The 17,142-nt window shown below is 35.6% G+C and overlaps 1 protein-coding gene across 4 annotated transcripts; it reads right to left on the bottom strand.

The window, feature by feature from the left end:
* Positions 1 to 372: 372 nt before the first annotated feature.
* On the bottom strand, positions 373 to 16,589 carry LOC101508851 (branched-chain-amino-acid aminotransferase-like protein 1-like). Of its 4 annotated transcripts, XM_012714398.3 has the most exons (21): positions 16,546 to 16,589; positions 16,256 to 16,342; positions 16,050 to 16,148; positions 15,886 to 15,957; positions 15,609 to 15,701; positions 15,349 to 15,486; positions 14,194 to 14,252; positions 13,852 to 13,954; positions 13,385 to 13,573; positions 13,175 to 13,275; positions 12,893 to 12,947; positions 12,620 to 12,706; positions 11,699 to 11,750; positions 10,674 to 10,759; positions 9,791 to 9,844; positions 9,273 to 9,356; positions 3,000 to 3,071; positions 2,289 to 2,369; positions 1,757 to 1,792; positions 813 to 956; positions 373 to 701 (listed from the first exon to the last, which is right to left on the bottom strand). In XM_012714398.3, exons 2-20 carry the CDS (start codon positions 16,334 to 16,336, stop codon positions 837 to 839), a joined length of 1,662 nt encoding a protein of 553 aa, XP_012569852.1. In that variant the 5' UTR covers positions 16,337 to 16,342; positions 16,546 to 16,589; the 3' UTR covers positions 373 to 701; positions 813 to 836.
* Between the last annotated feature and the right edge of the window lie 553 nt (positions 16,590 to 17,142).

Here is a 17,142-nt window from a genome sequence, read left to right as displayed (position 1 = left end):
AGTTATGCTCATCAAGATAATTTTCATTTTGGTTCACATAGTTAATGATAACAATTCAATCAAAAATAATCATTAACAAAAAAAATATTTATTTAGTCTCACTTCATTGATCAACGAGAATGTGAGAGAGGGACAGAGTTATATTTGGTGTGGAGGTTACATGCTAAGATCTAATAGAACTAAAAAAATCCAACAATTGGTGATAGAAGTAACTACCTGTGGTGGTGGTTCTTACTAGAATTCGCCATACTTGTGTAGATAAAAATTGAAGAACAAAAGAAGTTTGAAATTTTATTCCTCAACGTACGATTTTCATTACTCATTGTGATTTTTTATTGTTTTGTTTGTGATTGTGTGATGCTCAAAGTGTAATGAAAATCAAATTCAACACTCGATTCATTCTTATATATTTTTAACATGTAAATCTAGAGTGAGAAAAATACTAGTAACAGATGAAATACTATATTTAGATACACGGCATAGTAGGAAGATAGGGATCCTTCTGCATCAGTGCAGTACAAAAACTGATAAAAATGGAAGCTGTTTCAAATTGCATTTATAAACTAAGAACTCATGCACTAATATCTGGGACCGAAAGGTACAATACGAAGCAATACATTTTATTCTAGATTGAGAAAAGGAAGACGCTGAGATTATTAGCAGTGGCACATCAGTCATTTTCACTAACTTCCAAGTTCCAACTGCATAGTTGAAGAAGAATTTTAAGAAAATTGGGATTGTGAAAATTAAGTCCAAATATTGTGGTATGAAGTTTTTCACACAGCTAAAAGCACAAGAAAAGTATTGCATACCTTTCAAGTCTCAAGGTAGAGATCTCAGGCCAACTCTATTGGTACACCAGACTGTTCGGTCAACTTTTTATAAGCAACTTGCAATTTTCTAGTTATTGGCCCTACTTTTCCATTACCAATTGTGCGTCCATCAACCTTCACTACCTGGAGGCGATATACAAAAGTTTTTGCACATCATATGAGAAAATAACAATCAACTAAATCGTTGCAAGAAGCCAAATTAATTGAACATCTGGCGGGGTTGGGTAGTTTGATTGGGTTGGACTAAGGGTTGAAATAGTAGTTTAAGGATCAGTTTAAATTTTAGTACATAACAACTAATATACTAACATTTGTTGATAAAAAAGAAAATGTTAATTGTGCGTAAAAATTCTGTTTTTGTGATAATAGCAAGTGTAAAAATTCAAACTACGGGCATGGTTGTCTAGTTCAGAAGGGATAGGGACTCGTCAAGGATTGCTGGACATTTCATCAAAAAAATCTTGAGTTGGATATGTGAAGTAGATCATTTACATTTCATTGCAAGTCTATGGAGACCTCAGGCTCTCAAGAGGTCGAGCATTTAGATCATTAAATGCACGTTGAGATTCATAGATTGATTTCCACTAGTGAGACTTCTACATAAATTACATTTACTTTTAACCAATTTACTTATAAAATTCGGGGAAATCGATTGGCTATGGGACTTGCTAGCAACACATAATCAAAATGTTAGCTGACTGGACACTGAAGTTGGTCATCATCATGGTAATATATACCAATAAATATATTCAATGACAACCTCCCTTTGTGAATTTGATAAAGTAAAGGAATTGATCAATATTCTAAATGAGGTAAATAAAATAATCCTTGAACAAACTAGGAGGAACGGAAAATTCAAACCGAGTAATATATCATGTCGCTACATAATTCAGACAAAAATTAGCAAGGTATAAGGCACTTACTGGGCTTAGTTCTCCCATTGTTCCTGTTGTCCATACCTGCAAGGCAGCCTTATAGTTATAACTTGACATAATTTTAAATATTCAAACCCATGGAGAGAGAGAGAGGGAGAATTGGATATTGAAGATAAGCAATAATGAGTGGAAATAGCAGAAGTTAACAGAATCTTAACATATCCGTATTATGATAATGTAATGGAAATAAAAGCACTGAATCTCATATTAGAGTGAACTTAAATTTTGCTACCATTCCAAAATAGAATATGAAAACCAGAAAGCAGTTAATTAGGTCAATGTGATAGGAGTAAGATATTAATATAGTAACACATTACTATTTTCAATGAACTTCAATCCTACAATAAATGTAATCCTGTGCCGGTGACATCTCATGGCATGGTTCAAAAAACTCATGAAACATACTCCAGTTAGCTATATATTTCTCATTTCCACAGGTCACCAACAAATATTATTCATGGAATTTTTTTTTTATTTTTAAATTAACAGATTTCGAGAAAAATATATATAATTGGTGAACCTCGTCTGCAGTATGCACTTCTGACAGGCTGATTCTTCGCTCTTCTAAAATAAACTGCTCTTTCACCACAAGATCCATAACCTTAAATTGTGAAACAACTTAGTTCCATAAGTACCAAAGTATAATAATAATTTCCACTACATAAAATGCATTAATAAACAAATCTCATTGAGAAAAAAGGAATTTGGCACCTTTGAGTGAAAGTATAAAGTTAAATTTATTATACACTTATTGACTCTTTTTTCTTTAAAATTAGTTTTATCCACTAAAATGGGCCCCTTGCTAATAAATAAAATAGGATGTTGAATATGGCCAAATTATTCCTTATATGACTTGGGTAATTCTCCCCTCTTGAGCTATATCTTGGGGTTGAGTTAGGCCTAAAGCCAAAAATCTAATAATAATAATAATAATTGAATACATCTTAATCTCATTGCATTTTGAAAGCAAGCTAAACCATTTACCATATTGAACTCATATTAAAGTGGTTTACAAATCCTGGATCCTTCACCATCAAAGTACATATTGTCTAACACCTTTAATTCTTCAGATTTCCAAATTCTAAGAGTTTAACCAGATGTCAGTCATGCATATTGAAAACCTGTTATTATATTTTTATTATATTAAAGAAATAGAACAGGGATCCAACTCAAAACATTTATCTCATGAAACATAAATAGTATAAAAACAAAGTGAGTCTGCACAACTTACAGTTGCTCGAGTAATGCCAGGAAGACAGTAATCAGCATGTGGTGTCAAAACACGGCCTTTCTTTACCATGAACTACATAAAATAGAGCAATATATTAGTTGAAATGTACATGCAGTCTGTCACTGTCAGTTGCTGATAGGAATAATGAAGATGTAAATAGGAATAAACCTTTATTGGTTTATTACAGGAAAAACAATAGAAAATAATGATGTATTTGTTTTATGGTTAGGTTGTTAGTAGTTACTGTTTTATAGTTAGGTGGTTAGTGTTAGTTGGATCCTATCCCTTGTATAATCAGCCTATAAATAAAGGCTCCCACCCATTTGAAAGGATCTTGGACAAAATTAGCAATTGAGTGGTTTATACCATTGTAGGAGTGTATTCGCTCTTGTGTATCTTTTTCTTTCAATCAATACAAAATCAGGGACAAAAAATTCCCTTTCGCTATTGAGTTCTATTAAGGAACCTAACAATTGGTCCGACCTGCCGGATCATCAACAACCATGGGAAGCACCATGGAATCACGTATGACAGCAATGGAAAAGTGGACCAGGGAGCATGAAACAGTCTTTCTTGGAATGCGAACAAATATGGAACAATTGAAGGACGGCATGGCAGAATTGAGAAGTGCAATGCAATAATTGATCATAGTAGCAAAAAGAAAGACCCAATAATCGTCCGAGAGCTCAAAATCGGAGAAGAGTGTGAAGAATTCCGAGCAAGAATCAGAAGAGGAAGAAAATCCAGCCTCACGTTGGTGGTTAAAGAAAGTGGAATTACCCACTTTTGAAGGAATCGATCCCTTTGGTTGGTTGAACAGAGCTGGAAAGTTCTTTATGATTCAGAAAATAAAAACTGAAGAAAGATTAAATCTTGCGCATATTAGCATGGAGAGTGACGCCTTGCATTGGTTCGCGTTCTGGTTAGACAAAAACAAGAGTGCGACTTGGGAAGGATTCTCCGAGGCACTTTTACATCGTTTTGGAGGGGAGCATCGCAGGTCTGTCTTCGAACATCTTGCAGGTTTGAAACAACGTGGAAGTGTGGATGAATTCATTCACGAGTTCGAGCGAAATCGGTTCCCGAAGAACAACTTCTGGGTTATTTCATGAATGGGTTGCGCAAAGAGCTTCGCGGCCTTGTTCGACCCCATGACCCAAGAACTCTAGTTCGAGCGATGGAGGTGGCAAGAGACGTGGAAGAGTCGCACAGGGAATTGCATCCTATGGAGTACGATGGGAATCGCAGCAAGAAAATTGGGTCGCGCTACCAAGGAACCAGGTCGAGTGTGGTTCGGGCCAACCCGGTGGCTGGAAAAAATGTTGCACCCACAGAATCTGGTAGGAATGGTTATGGGGCATCACACAGTGGCTCAAATCAGGTTGGAGGTACCATGCAGAGTCGAAATAGAGGCGTTAAACATCTTCCTTATCCAGAATATTTGAAGAGGTTAAGCAGGATCCTATGCTAAATAAAATATGTGAAGACTTGAAGGAGAAGCCAGAGTCACATGGCAACTATACTTTGGAAAATGGAAGGTTGTATTACAAGGGGAGATTGGTTCTGCCACCAAAGTCTAGTTGGATACCCAAGTTGCTGCATGAGTTTCATACCTCTCCGATAGGAGGTCATTCCGGGGTCTTTCGCACGTATAGACGACTAGCTCAATCGTTATTTTGGATTGGCATGAAAACAACAGTCAACGACTATGTTTCTGCATGCCACATTTGCCAACGAAGTAAGTATCAAGCATCATCTCCGGAGGGGCTGCTCCAACCATTACCGATTCCGAATGCAATCTGGGAAGACATTAGTATGGACTTCATTGTGAGTTTGCCTAAGGCCAAGGGATTTGACGCGCTGTTAGTGGTGGTGGATCGACTCAGCAAATATGGTCATTTTATTCTCATCAAGCACCCTTACTCGGCTCGCTCCATTGCTGAAATATTCGTGAAGGAAGTGGTGAGGCTTCATGGTATACCAGCTTTTATAGTAAGCGATAGAGATCCGACCTTCTTGAGTCAATTCTGGAGGGAGCTCTTCAGGTTGCAAGGAACTACGCTGAAAATGAGTACATCTTATCATCCTGAATCAGACGGACAAACGGAGGTACTTAACCGAACCTTGGAAACATACTTGCGTTGATAGAGTTGCCGATGCCTTGTCAAGAAAATCTGAAGAGTTAGAATTAAAAGTGGTGACTAGACCCCTTTGGCAGGATATAAACCTCATAGATGAAGAGGTTAAGCAGGATCCTGTGCTAAATAAAATATGTGAAGACTTGAAGGAGAAGCCAGAGTCACATGGCAACTATACTTTGGAAAATGGAAGGTTGTATTACAAGGGGAGATTGGTTCTGCCACCAAAGTCTAGTTGGATACCCAAGTTGCTGCATGAGTTTCATACCTCTCCGATAGGAGGTCATTCCGGGGTCTTTCGCACGTATAGACGACTAGCTCAATCGTTATTTTGGATTGGCATGAAAACAACAGTCAACGACTATGTTTCTGCATGCCACATTTGCCAACGAAGTAAGTATCAAGCATCATCTCCGGAGGGGCTGCTCCAACCATTACCGATTCCGAATGCAATCTGGGAAGACATTAGTATGGACTTCATTGTGAGTTTGCCTAAGGCCAAGGGATTTGACGCGCTGTTAGTGGTGGTGGATCGACTCAGCAAATATGGTCATTTTATTCTCATCAAGCACCCTTACTCGGCTCGCTCCATTGCTGAAATATTCGTGAAGGAAGTGGTGAGGCTTCATGGTATACCAGCTTCTATAGTAAGCGATAGAGATCCAACCTTCTTGAGTCAATTTTGGAGGGAGCTCTTCAGGTTGCAAGGAACTACGTTGAAAATGAGTACATCTTATCATCCTGAATCAGACGGACAAACGGAGGTACTTAACCGAACCTTGGAAACATACTTGCGTTGCTTTAGTTCGGAACAACCAAAAAATTGGACAGACATGGTACCATGGGCAGAATATTGGTATAATACTAGTTTTCAAGGGACTGCCAAGTGATCAAATTTGCGAACCGTCACCGGAAACCCACCAAGATTAAAGAAGGAGATTGGGCTTACTTAAAAATCAGACCTCACAGGCAGGTTACTATGCCAACACGACTACATCCTAAACTAGCAGCTAAGTATTATGGTCCTTATTTGGTGTTAAAACAAATTGGGACAGCAGCCTTTAAACTCCAACTTCCAACAGAGGCTCGCATTCATCCGGTTTTCCACGCTTCGCAATTAAAGTTGGCGGTGGAAAAACATGAGGTGGAAACAGCCCTACCTACAGATTTACATGGGCAGGACCCTGCATATACGCCTTCACAGTTATTGGGCAGAAGAACCATACAATAACAGGGAGAACAAGTGCAACAAGTGCTAATTCAATGGCAGCAAAAGCCTGCAGAGGAGACCACCTGGGAAGATGTTAATACAATCCAAAATCAATTTCCGGAATTCAACCTTGAGGACAAGGTTGAGCTTGAAGGGGAAGGTATTGATAGGAATAATGAAGATGTAAATAAGAATTGTTGGGAAAAATAGCATAAATTAAAAATTAAGTCACAATCACAACACAAGAATATAACGTGGAAACTCCAAAACCGGAGAAAAAACCACGGCCGCTGCCTAAACCGGCAACTAGAGAATTAATACTATGTGAAAATTGTTACAACACATAGACTTCTCTCACTCACACCCCAGACACCCCAGTACAACCACACTCTTACAAAGCAAATATTTAAACTAAGTCAGATACAAGCTTAAAGTGCTATTGCTGACTGGTGCATTTGAAAACAAATGACTAAAATCCAATATATAGCCTTGGCCTTCTCCTTATTCTCCCACACTAAAGGATGTGAGACTTGCAATCAACCCCAACAATCTCCACCTTGATTGTAAGAGTTACAACTTCCGCTTCCATTGTCTTACCGACAATCATACTCCACCATCAAAAGTACACTTCACTTGGAACTAAACCATTCCAAAAATTTTCTCCACTTGGAACTAAACCATTCCAAGAATTTTCTCATGTCGAAACCTTGCTGAAATTAATGGTGCAACTCCCATGTTGGCTTCCAGGAAGTTCTTCAGCCATCGACACATCACCACACACCTTGCATCAATGCCAACCAATGCCCGTGTGTTGTTCTGAATCCGCTAGCAATAACTTGTCCTTTTTCATGGTATAGCAGAAATACCATAAGGACAAACTTTATCTTCTAGATGAGATCACCATCATCTCCCCAAACAAGGGAGACCTTGCCAGCACTTGTCTCAGAGTCTTTTTCAGATACTGCTCCACCTGGACAATTTCTCTTCACATGCCCAGGCTTTCCACACTCCCAGCACACCAAATTCTTTGCATGTATCTTCTTCCCATTAGCCCCACTTCTAGTCAGCAACATTGAGCTTGATGAAGTGCTTTCATCATTTTTCATTCTCCTTTCTTCAGAAATAATTTTAGTTGCAACTTCTTCAAAACTCAAACTTTCCTTCCCATACATCAGAACAGGTTTAAGATGAACATAGGAAGGTGGAAGGGACAAAATGAGCCTTAACGCTTTATCTTCATCATCAATCTCAACTTTGATAGATTCCAACTCAGAGACAATATTATTCAAAGTACTAAGATGATCAGAGATTTTCGTACCTTCATCCATGCGCAGATTGTGGAATTGCTCTTTCAACAACAACCGATTTGAGATGCCCTTAGCCTGATATAACCCTTCAAGCTTCTCCCAGAGTTGCTTGGCTGATGACAGATTCTGCACATTCGCAAGAACATTCTTTGCCAAACACAGACGAATTGCACTTGCAGCTCTCAAATCTAGTTCCTCCCACTTGTCGTCCTCCATGTTGGAAGTGTTTCCTTTCAACATCTTGTGTAATCCTGATTGTATAAGCACATCCTTGACTTGTACTTTCCACAAGCCAAAGTTGATTCTTCCATCAAACTTCTCTATGTCAAACTTCATAACACTTGAATAAGACATAGCAGCTGCACGCAGACTGTAAACTGTGCACCAGGTAAGTTCCCAGGAAAGAGAGGTGGGTCACAACAGACACGCTTAAATACCAAGTCTTTCCTTAGCCAGAACCTCCCTAAACAGCACTTTCACAGTATCACCTTTCCCCTAACAATACCAAGGATAATTCTTTTCTGATGTGGAAGATCAGACAAAGCTGCAACCACAGAGCATACTAAGAAAAATTATCCTGCCGAACCTCCGAACCTTGACTCTTGATACCAGTTGTTGGGAAAAATAGCATAAATTAAAAATTAAGACACAATCACAACACAAGAATATAACGTGAAAACTCCAAAACCGGAGAAAAAACCACGGCGGCTGCCTAAACTGGCAACCAGAGAATTAATACTATGTGAAAATTGTTACAACACATAGACTTCTCTCACTCACACCCCAGACACCCCAGTACAACCACACTCTTACAAAGCAAATATTTAAACTAATTCAGATACAAGCTTAAAGTGCTATTGCTGACTGGTGCATTTGAAAACAAATGACTAAAATCCAATATATAGCCTTGGCCTTCTCCTTATTCTCCCACACTAAAGGATGTGGGACTTGCAATCAACCCCAACAGGAATAAACCTTTATTGGTTTATTACAGGAAAAACAATAGAAAATAATGATGTTTTTGTTTTATGGTTAGGTTGTTAGTAGTTACAGTTTTATAGTTAGGTGGTTAGTGTTAGTTGGATTCTATCCCTTGTATAATCAGCCTATAAATAAAGGCTCCCACCCATTTGAAAGGATCTTGGACAAAATTAGCAATTGAGTGGTTTATACCATTGGAGGAGCGTATTCGCTCTTATGTATCTTTTTCTTTCAATCAATACAAAATCGGGACGAATAATTCCCTTTCGCTATTGAGTTCTATTAAGGAACCTAACAGTTGCTAGCAAAACTTTGTGCAAAAAGAAACAAAAAAGGAAAATCTTATAATCCTTCTCAATTGTAAAATAACGAGATTTGACAAGATTTTACTACCGATTTGGGAAAATGAACATAGACCATATTTTGTGTACTTTTACATTATGCAGGGGGATGATTTTACATAAGCTATGCATTAAATTGACTGATATGCCGTCAATATAAATTATCAATATTGTGTAAATCAACAGTCTAGGAGTTGAACTCCACCTCGCTGCTACCTGGCAATTACCCTAGTATATAATTATCAAAACAGAGAACAAAGACCCTTATAACAGTTGAGGCAAAGTCCATGACATACGATATTTGTTGCATTGGTTTCAGATACATAACCATCTTTGTCAAGCATGATTGCATCGTCTGCTTTTGCATTATTGGCTTCTATCTGCACCAGGCCAAATAATGACATTTTTGTGATAAGCTGTAAGAAATATTATTCAGAAAGACAGGATATTAACATGAAAAAAATGTAAAAAACTATGGTTTCATCATAGTTGCACTCGTTAAACTTTCACTTTCCAGTGCTGTCAATTGTGGATTAGAGAATAGCAATTTGTTCAAATTTCACTATGCTACAGCGCTATAGGGCCGCTATAGCGGCTATTTGACAATATTTTATATTAAATAACGTATCGCGAAACAATATCGATTTGTTCAAATTGCGTTATGCTATAGCGCTATTTGACAGCACTGTCATGTACTACAACTTCTTCAGCAGTAATAAATCATCAATGTGTGTTTCTGTACGTATGATAAATCATAATGTAATCCATTTTGCACTAGTATATGTAAAACTTCATGAGGTGAATAGGAAATTACCTTTGCTAGAATGTTATTGAGGAGATTATTGTGATGAATCTTTGAATCCAAATTCTGGTAAAACAAAAAAATAAATAGGGTAACAGGCAGTCAACTAGACAGACTAAAAGAGCAAGTCAATCAAACAGGAGCTTTGTTGGTTTTGAATTAATCTCATTGATTAAAATCTGTATTACAAGCAATACCATGCCAATTACAATTATCTTAATGACGAAAATCAAAGAATTTCATAAGCTAAAGCATGGGAATTAAACAACAGAGCAATATTGAAGCTAATTTCTCATCCGTCTAATCTAAATATGTGCACGGATTTATCATATATTGTATGGCCAATCTTGGGCAAATGTTCATGTCCATAGTCACTTGGTTTGCAATTTGCTTTGGTACGTGGTATGGGTACACGATACACAACTCTTGAAGTATTGCGTGCATGGAGGGTAATACATAGTCGGTACGTTATTCGGGTTCATGGTAGGTTTTAATATTTTAATCAGTGAAACTCAGTAGTTTCTTTATCTCGTCTGGTAAAAAAATTCAAATTACATACTAAAAATTATAACTTTATCAATAAAAATTAACTAGAAATATTGAAAGAAAAAATAAGAGTCTTGAAATATTATAATATTAATGTATGTTGTTTTTAAAGGAATTACTAATTTGATCTGTTGAAGAATCAAGGGAAATCATATTTGATTCTCTTTTATTTTATATTATTCTGTTTATTTTTATTTTATCATTTTGTCATTATTACTATTGTAATTTCTTTTCCTATATAAACAACTTAGGGATGTAGTAATAAGATATGAAAGTATTTTGTCTTTTACTTTCTTCATGATTAATTGACAATTAACAGTTATTTAATAAAAACAAACAAGAAACTTACATTTGGTGAGTTACGGCGTGTTGTGGCAGTTACAAGAACTATACCGCGCTCATTATCATAAACAGGGGGCTTCCATTCAGCAAGCACTGCATAATTCATTAAGGACCTATTTCAGTATAATATTGTCTGTCCATTTGCAAAGCATATTGTTGAGACATGAAATAATTAAGGTTTAAAACTTAAAAGCTTAACTTGTTTCTCTTATTAGCATGCCAAGTCCATTAAATGACTCAATTAACCATCATAAAAAAATTACATAAATCCCTAAAAGAACATGATGTAACTTAAATTGCCTTGCAAGTTGCAAGAGTTAAATTAGATAATCCATCATGTCAAATCAAATAAGAGAATGGTATTTCTTCTTATGGTCTCGAATGATAAAGCATGCATGCAATCAGTAAATCAACAACAACAAAAGTTTTTTTTACCACTAATTAGATTCTGGTACATGGATCTTACGATGAAATTATGTTTTGTCAAGAAACCAAATCTTCAGAGACCATTTAAGTCTAGATTTCTAAGGGTTTCACTTAGAGCTTTTCATAGTTTTCCTCTACCTCTAACTATTAGGTTATCCCTCATCTGATCAATTCTTTTGAGTGGGGCTTTTATTAGACGTTTTCTGACATGTCCAAACCTTCTTAGGCCTGATCCTAGCATATTTTCCTCAATGGGTGCCACTTCTACTTTCTCACTAATATATTCACTTAGGATCTTATGTTTGTAGTGTGACCATTCATTCTGTGTAACATTCTCAACTTTACAACACTTAGGCCCTTGTTAGCACTATGCTTCCCAGCATTCCATTCCGTTCAATTCCTATAATATATAAATATATCACTCTGTATGAAGATCACATTGTACAGTAGATCCAAGATCAAATGGAAATGATAGAACATGTTTTGTTAGATTAATCCAAAAACTTTGCTAAATACTTCTAACACATTGACATACACATATTATCGAAAGAACATAAATATTTTCGAACCAGTATCATTGTTATTTGCTGAAGGATAGGTTGTTACCAATTAATGTGCATCCATACAGATTTAATGCGGGGCTCATCCCAGAAGTAACCTTGAAAAGAAGATAACATAGAGTTGGTAAGTGGTGGGGTTTCCAACTGAATTAAATATGATTGATGGTTTCTGATGGAACTCACAAATTCAGAATAATGAAAACAGTATATTATTTATAAAAGGGAAAATTACAGTAGAATGATATTCCTACTCCCAGAGCTAAGCTCCTCTTAGAGAAGATAATTCTCTCTCTAAGCCAAACCAAATGGTTTCTAACAGAAAATATTCTTGCATACCCCTCACAATTTACTCACCTCACTATTTATATTACTAAGGCAATAACAAACTTGTCTACTAAGCATCCTACCTCGCTCTTTATTTACCATATATCCTTACCACACTCATTATTACATAATATCCCCTTTTTTACTTATGATCTCTACTTGGGTCTCTATCAATTCCATAACTTTGGTTGCAAATGGTATAGAATATAGTCACCACTAGTGAAACAGTAAGCTACCATTCAGCATATTGCCTATCTACGTGGTTTCATTGATGAGCCATACAGGCAGAAAAAGATTACTCAAGAGACCAGGTATAAGTTTCATATCTCTTAAAAAATAACATCCAGTACCGTACAAACACAATTCATATTAAATAGGTTTCTAATGCCCTCTTTGCATGTACATCATTATTAAGATTCAGGTCAATATAATGTATAAAGACTGTATATTTAAATGCATATATAAATAAGAAATCAGTTTTTGAGGTCTTTGGTTTGCATGTAACCTGTTCTTAAAACCCTGTAGCCTCTACCATTACTATATAATACTGGTAATTTCCATGTCAAATGAAGGATCGAATAGAATTTTATAATTATTAGCAATCAATTACATAATTGAAACAAAGAGACTGAGAGAATAAAACCTTCTTTCCTCGTGTCAGAGAAAGTCGGATGTGTGCATTGTCAAACATTCCATTCTTAATTAGGGTTCTGAAAATAGCTTCCTTAATCTGCAATATGTTACAACTATACCCATCACTATGAATTATGAAGAACTAAACAATACTAGAGGCAACTAAATTTAGCACTTGGTAAGATCCAGCGGAAACATCAAACACAGAGCCCATCAAGGTATAAAATGAGGTATCGGTCAGAGTGACTAATGATAGAATAACAGAAGGCATCTTCAGACTCACCTCATCTCGAGTTGGTACATTTTCAAAAGCCAATGCTTTAGCTGAATCAAACATCCTGGCGAGATTTAAGAAAATCAATTACATTAATAAAATCATATTATGAGTACATAATGAATTACCAATTTATAAGTTTGGTAAAATTGATAGGAAATGAAACCAAAATACATAACTGAATAACATTCAATATTTCAATCTGTGCTTGTTAGCTAATCAGCTATATAATTATTGATAAAATGACAGCATCAGACATTAACTTTCAATTTCTCAAGTTTGTGACGCTACCTATCTAGATGCTCCTCAAGTTTAAATATCTTTTTATCATACACTCGAAGACCCTCCCAAACTGAGTCACCTCCTTGGACAACTGAGTCAAACACAGAAACCTGATATATCACAGAAAACAATTAAAATCATGAGAATGTGTGCTCAACCACATAAATTACATGCCTTATTCTATTGACAGGAAACCTTGAAATGTTGTGAAATAAGTACCTTAGCACTCTCACGTGTCACAATCTCATCACCAACCCAAGCAACCAATTTCTCATTTGCAGGAACTGGAAGGTCGGGAGGAGGTGAAGGAGAGCTCAGAATGGATAACTTCTTCTTTACATGGCTCCGGAGCATGTTGTAGTGAGGCAGAGTTCGCGCCAACAAATTATATTGAGAAAGGGGAAGTGGCTGAAAGGGAATAACATCACAGCATAAACTCAGCCAGGATTTCCGCAAACCAATAATAGGGAAATATATGGAACCTAATCTTTTACATGGAAAGAAGGCAGAGGGATAGCTATAAAACATCAACCTTGTATCCAACTGCTATAAGATTAAGCTATACTAGTTATGGACAATGGTACAACTATTGAAAAATATATTGGTTGTTACTGCAAATAATATAATAGCCTGGACTCCTTACAACCGGAACTAAACTGAAGGCTGCACACAAAGCAACTGCATACCTCAGGATTCTTGCTTTGTACCTCAAATCTAGTAGATTTATGTACATTTTTGTACCACCAAGGGGCCCACAAGCCATCTATTGGTTTTGGACCTGCTTCCCAACTGGCAAGTTTAAAAGCTGAGTAGTCACTTCTCTGCGCATGTATGCATAAATACTGTTGCATTATCGCAATTTCTATGTACACTAAATTTATAACTTAGAGAATGCTTTTGACAAAATTTTCAATGACTAAATCTCTCCAAAAACTTCAAATCAAAATAGGCAAGAAAATATCAAAAAAGAAAGACAGGAAAAAATAGCAGCACAAGGGCAGGACTTGCAAAATGAACAGTCTACATACCTGAGCATTGCAGGTTGAAAAGGAATCTCCAAATCATTACAGAGACCTCGTAAAGTACCCTGAAAATTAACAAGATCACAAATTGAAGCAAGATTAAAAGCAGAATTTAGGTTTTTAATTCATACAAGTCAATCTAATGTACCAAGAAAAACATAAAACTTAAAGCAATTTAGACATAAAGAAAAAGAAAATTTCCAAGACATGTTGAAAGAACAAGGTGAATTGCTTTGATAGAGTTTCATTAAAAAAATGATCTTTCAAAAAAAAAAAATGTATTCTGATCTAGAAGACTAGAATGTTATATGTGGTTTTGGGGACATACACATCCATGTTAACAGTACAACTCAAAGATTTCATATTCATAGTCAAACAAAGGATCTAGAGAGAAACTAATAGACAGTATAAATTGTCGTCTGATTCTATTACACCAATGTATAGCAGAAGTGTTATAAATATCCTAGCTATCACACCCCCTCCCCACAACTAGATAACAATAACAGTCATTCAGTTAGACATGATCTAATATGTACAAGTTTATTTTGACAAAAACTTTTATCTTGGCCAACAAATGATGATTTTATAATCGAGACAAAAGCCCTGGCAACTCTGCTTGTGTAGTGCTTGTCGAAAATCATTATACTTAAACTTAGATAGAAGAGGAAGGTTGTGTTAGGCAATCTATAGTCAAGCTTTATTGAACATTTATGATTATGAAAGTAATGCCTATGATGGTGTCAATTGATCCAAGTAGTGGACACCACTTAGTAAGAAAAACCTGTTTATTATTGTAATTTGTTGCTGACAAATATACCATGATGACTGCGGCTGTGCAGGTGCTAATAAATCGCAACGATAATGGATGGTGTTAGGGGTGGGGTGGCAGTGATGATGGCTGTTGGGGGGTGATAGCAAGGATATATTTGTTCTTCCAATTTTTACTTTTAAAAAAACCATTTCAGTTATTGAGATAACAATGGATGCGATAGAATCACGATTGTTTCCATTTTGGAGGGAATGGGTAAGCAATTACATATTTTGGCTTATTATGATTCCCCTTTGGATTTATTTTCTTCTCATTCCAATGAACACAAGATAACCTTGTTTTCATACTTCATTAAGTAATAAGAGTCAAGCATGTTCATAAAGCTCAAATACCTCGGGATCTTTTTGAAGTTCTTTGGCATCTATAACAGGCGGTGGTTTTCCAATATCACAGAGTTCATCATATATACCAACAAGCTGCCCCAAACCCAACTCAAAGGAAGTTGGGGGAAGAACCTTGTCAAAGGATGGCTGGAGGACACACAATGAGATCATTAGCCATTGAATTGAAGTAGCATATAGGAAATAATACACTGCACTTCCATTCCAATTTAGTGATAAAAACCAGAAATAGATGCGAAATAAAGAGTTACCAGTATGTCAAGTGGATTTCTTATCAAAATGAAATGTTTCCCTTTCTTGAGTAGATCCTCAGGCAAATTATGCACCTTATGTTTTGACATATGCTGAAGGAAACAAAGTAATAATGATAAGTGATGTAGTTAAAGATATCAGAAATCTAATAATTGGCAACAAAGCATTGGCATTTGATTGGATTGGATTATTTCTCCATTCCCTAGACTTGTGTTTTAAGAAACAATAGAAATTGACATATGAAAGGAACAAGTGGGACATAAATTGATTATTTACCTTGCAAAATCTATACTTTTTGGATCCTGGACCGTATATAATATCATTAACAACCTTGTTTCCATCAGATTCCTGTTTTAATTGAAAGAGCAAAATAAAGAAGGAGGATTTATGAGTGAATGAATAGTTGATAGGTTTTTGAAAAGAGATAGATGGATAAATACCATTTTAGAGAGTAGTTGATCTCTGTAGGGTCTATCAAAAGCAGGGTCTCGAAGGAAATTAGCATAAAGAGGTTCATCAAGCACTTCTATATCATCTCGCTAAGTTAAGTTTTGTTAACCAAACAAACACAATCCAAAGAAGAATTAGAGGAAATGAAAAAGAAAAAGAAAATGAGAGAGAGAGAGAGAGAGAGAAATGATGATACCTGAGAAAATGAATACATAAGAGAGGTGCTAAGAGATCTTGGAGCAGACCATGAGTGAATCACCTCGACCTCCATCTCCATATGCTGCTGCGATCAGATTTTCACTCAAAATAATAATAGTAACACTTTAATAGCCTCACTTAGTTATGTTGCGAATCTATGAATATTAATTATTGTGTATGTATGGGAAAATTAATTAGTGGTAACATAGATTTTGAAACGTGCGTGCACGTAGGAAACACAGCAGCGGTAAAGATGGTAATAAATATGCTGCTACTACTACTACTTACTTGTTACTTGGCATCCCCTATTATATTCGAAGTCGTCGCCAAATTTATTGAGATACACGTTATGAAAAAAGGTTTGCAAAAACTATATTTGGTTTCGATTTCATTATGCACAACGAATGTAATAGTCAACTCTGCTCTAATTAAGGACCAAAATTGGTCACCCACGAAAATCTATGGCCAATTTAATTAAAAAGATTATACCATAAATCACTGAAAGTCTTTTACATCGATTAGTCCAATCTATTTTAGTATATATATATAAATATAATTATATTTTTTATTTTTTATTAAATTATAAATTTATTAATATTTTTTATTATTTAAGCGTGTTAATCTATATCAATTTTTGATATATTTAAAAATATATATAAAATAAGATTTTCTAAAATGTCAGATAGATCAAAATAAAATTTAAATACATTTGATTTATTGAAAAATAAGGAACTAAACAACACAATTGAAATTTTTGTCATTCTCCAAATCATGTAATAATTTTTTATTCCAAATATAATTGATCTAAAATATCAAAATAACATTTTATTTTATAATAAGAATATTATTTTCCTCAACTCTTATCTTTTTCTCTCTTGTCTTTAT

This window comes from Cicer arietinum, chromosome 4 (assembly GCF_000331145.2).
Source record: "Cicer arietinum cultivar CDC Frontier isolate Library 1 chromosome 4, Cicar.CDCFrontier_v2.0, whole genome shotgun sequence".
Classification (NCBI taxonomy): domain Eukaryota; kingdom Viridiplantae; phylum Streptophyta; class Magnoliopsida; order Fabales; family Fabaceae; genus Cicer; species Cicer arietinum.
This window is presented reverse-complemented; position numbering and strand designations above follow the sequence as displayed.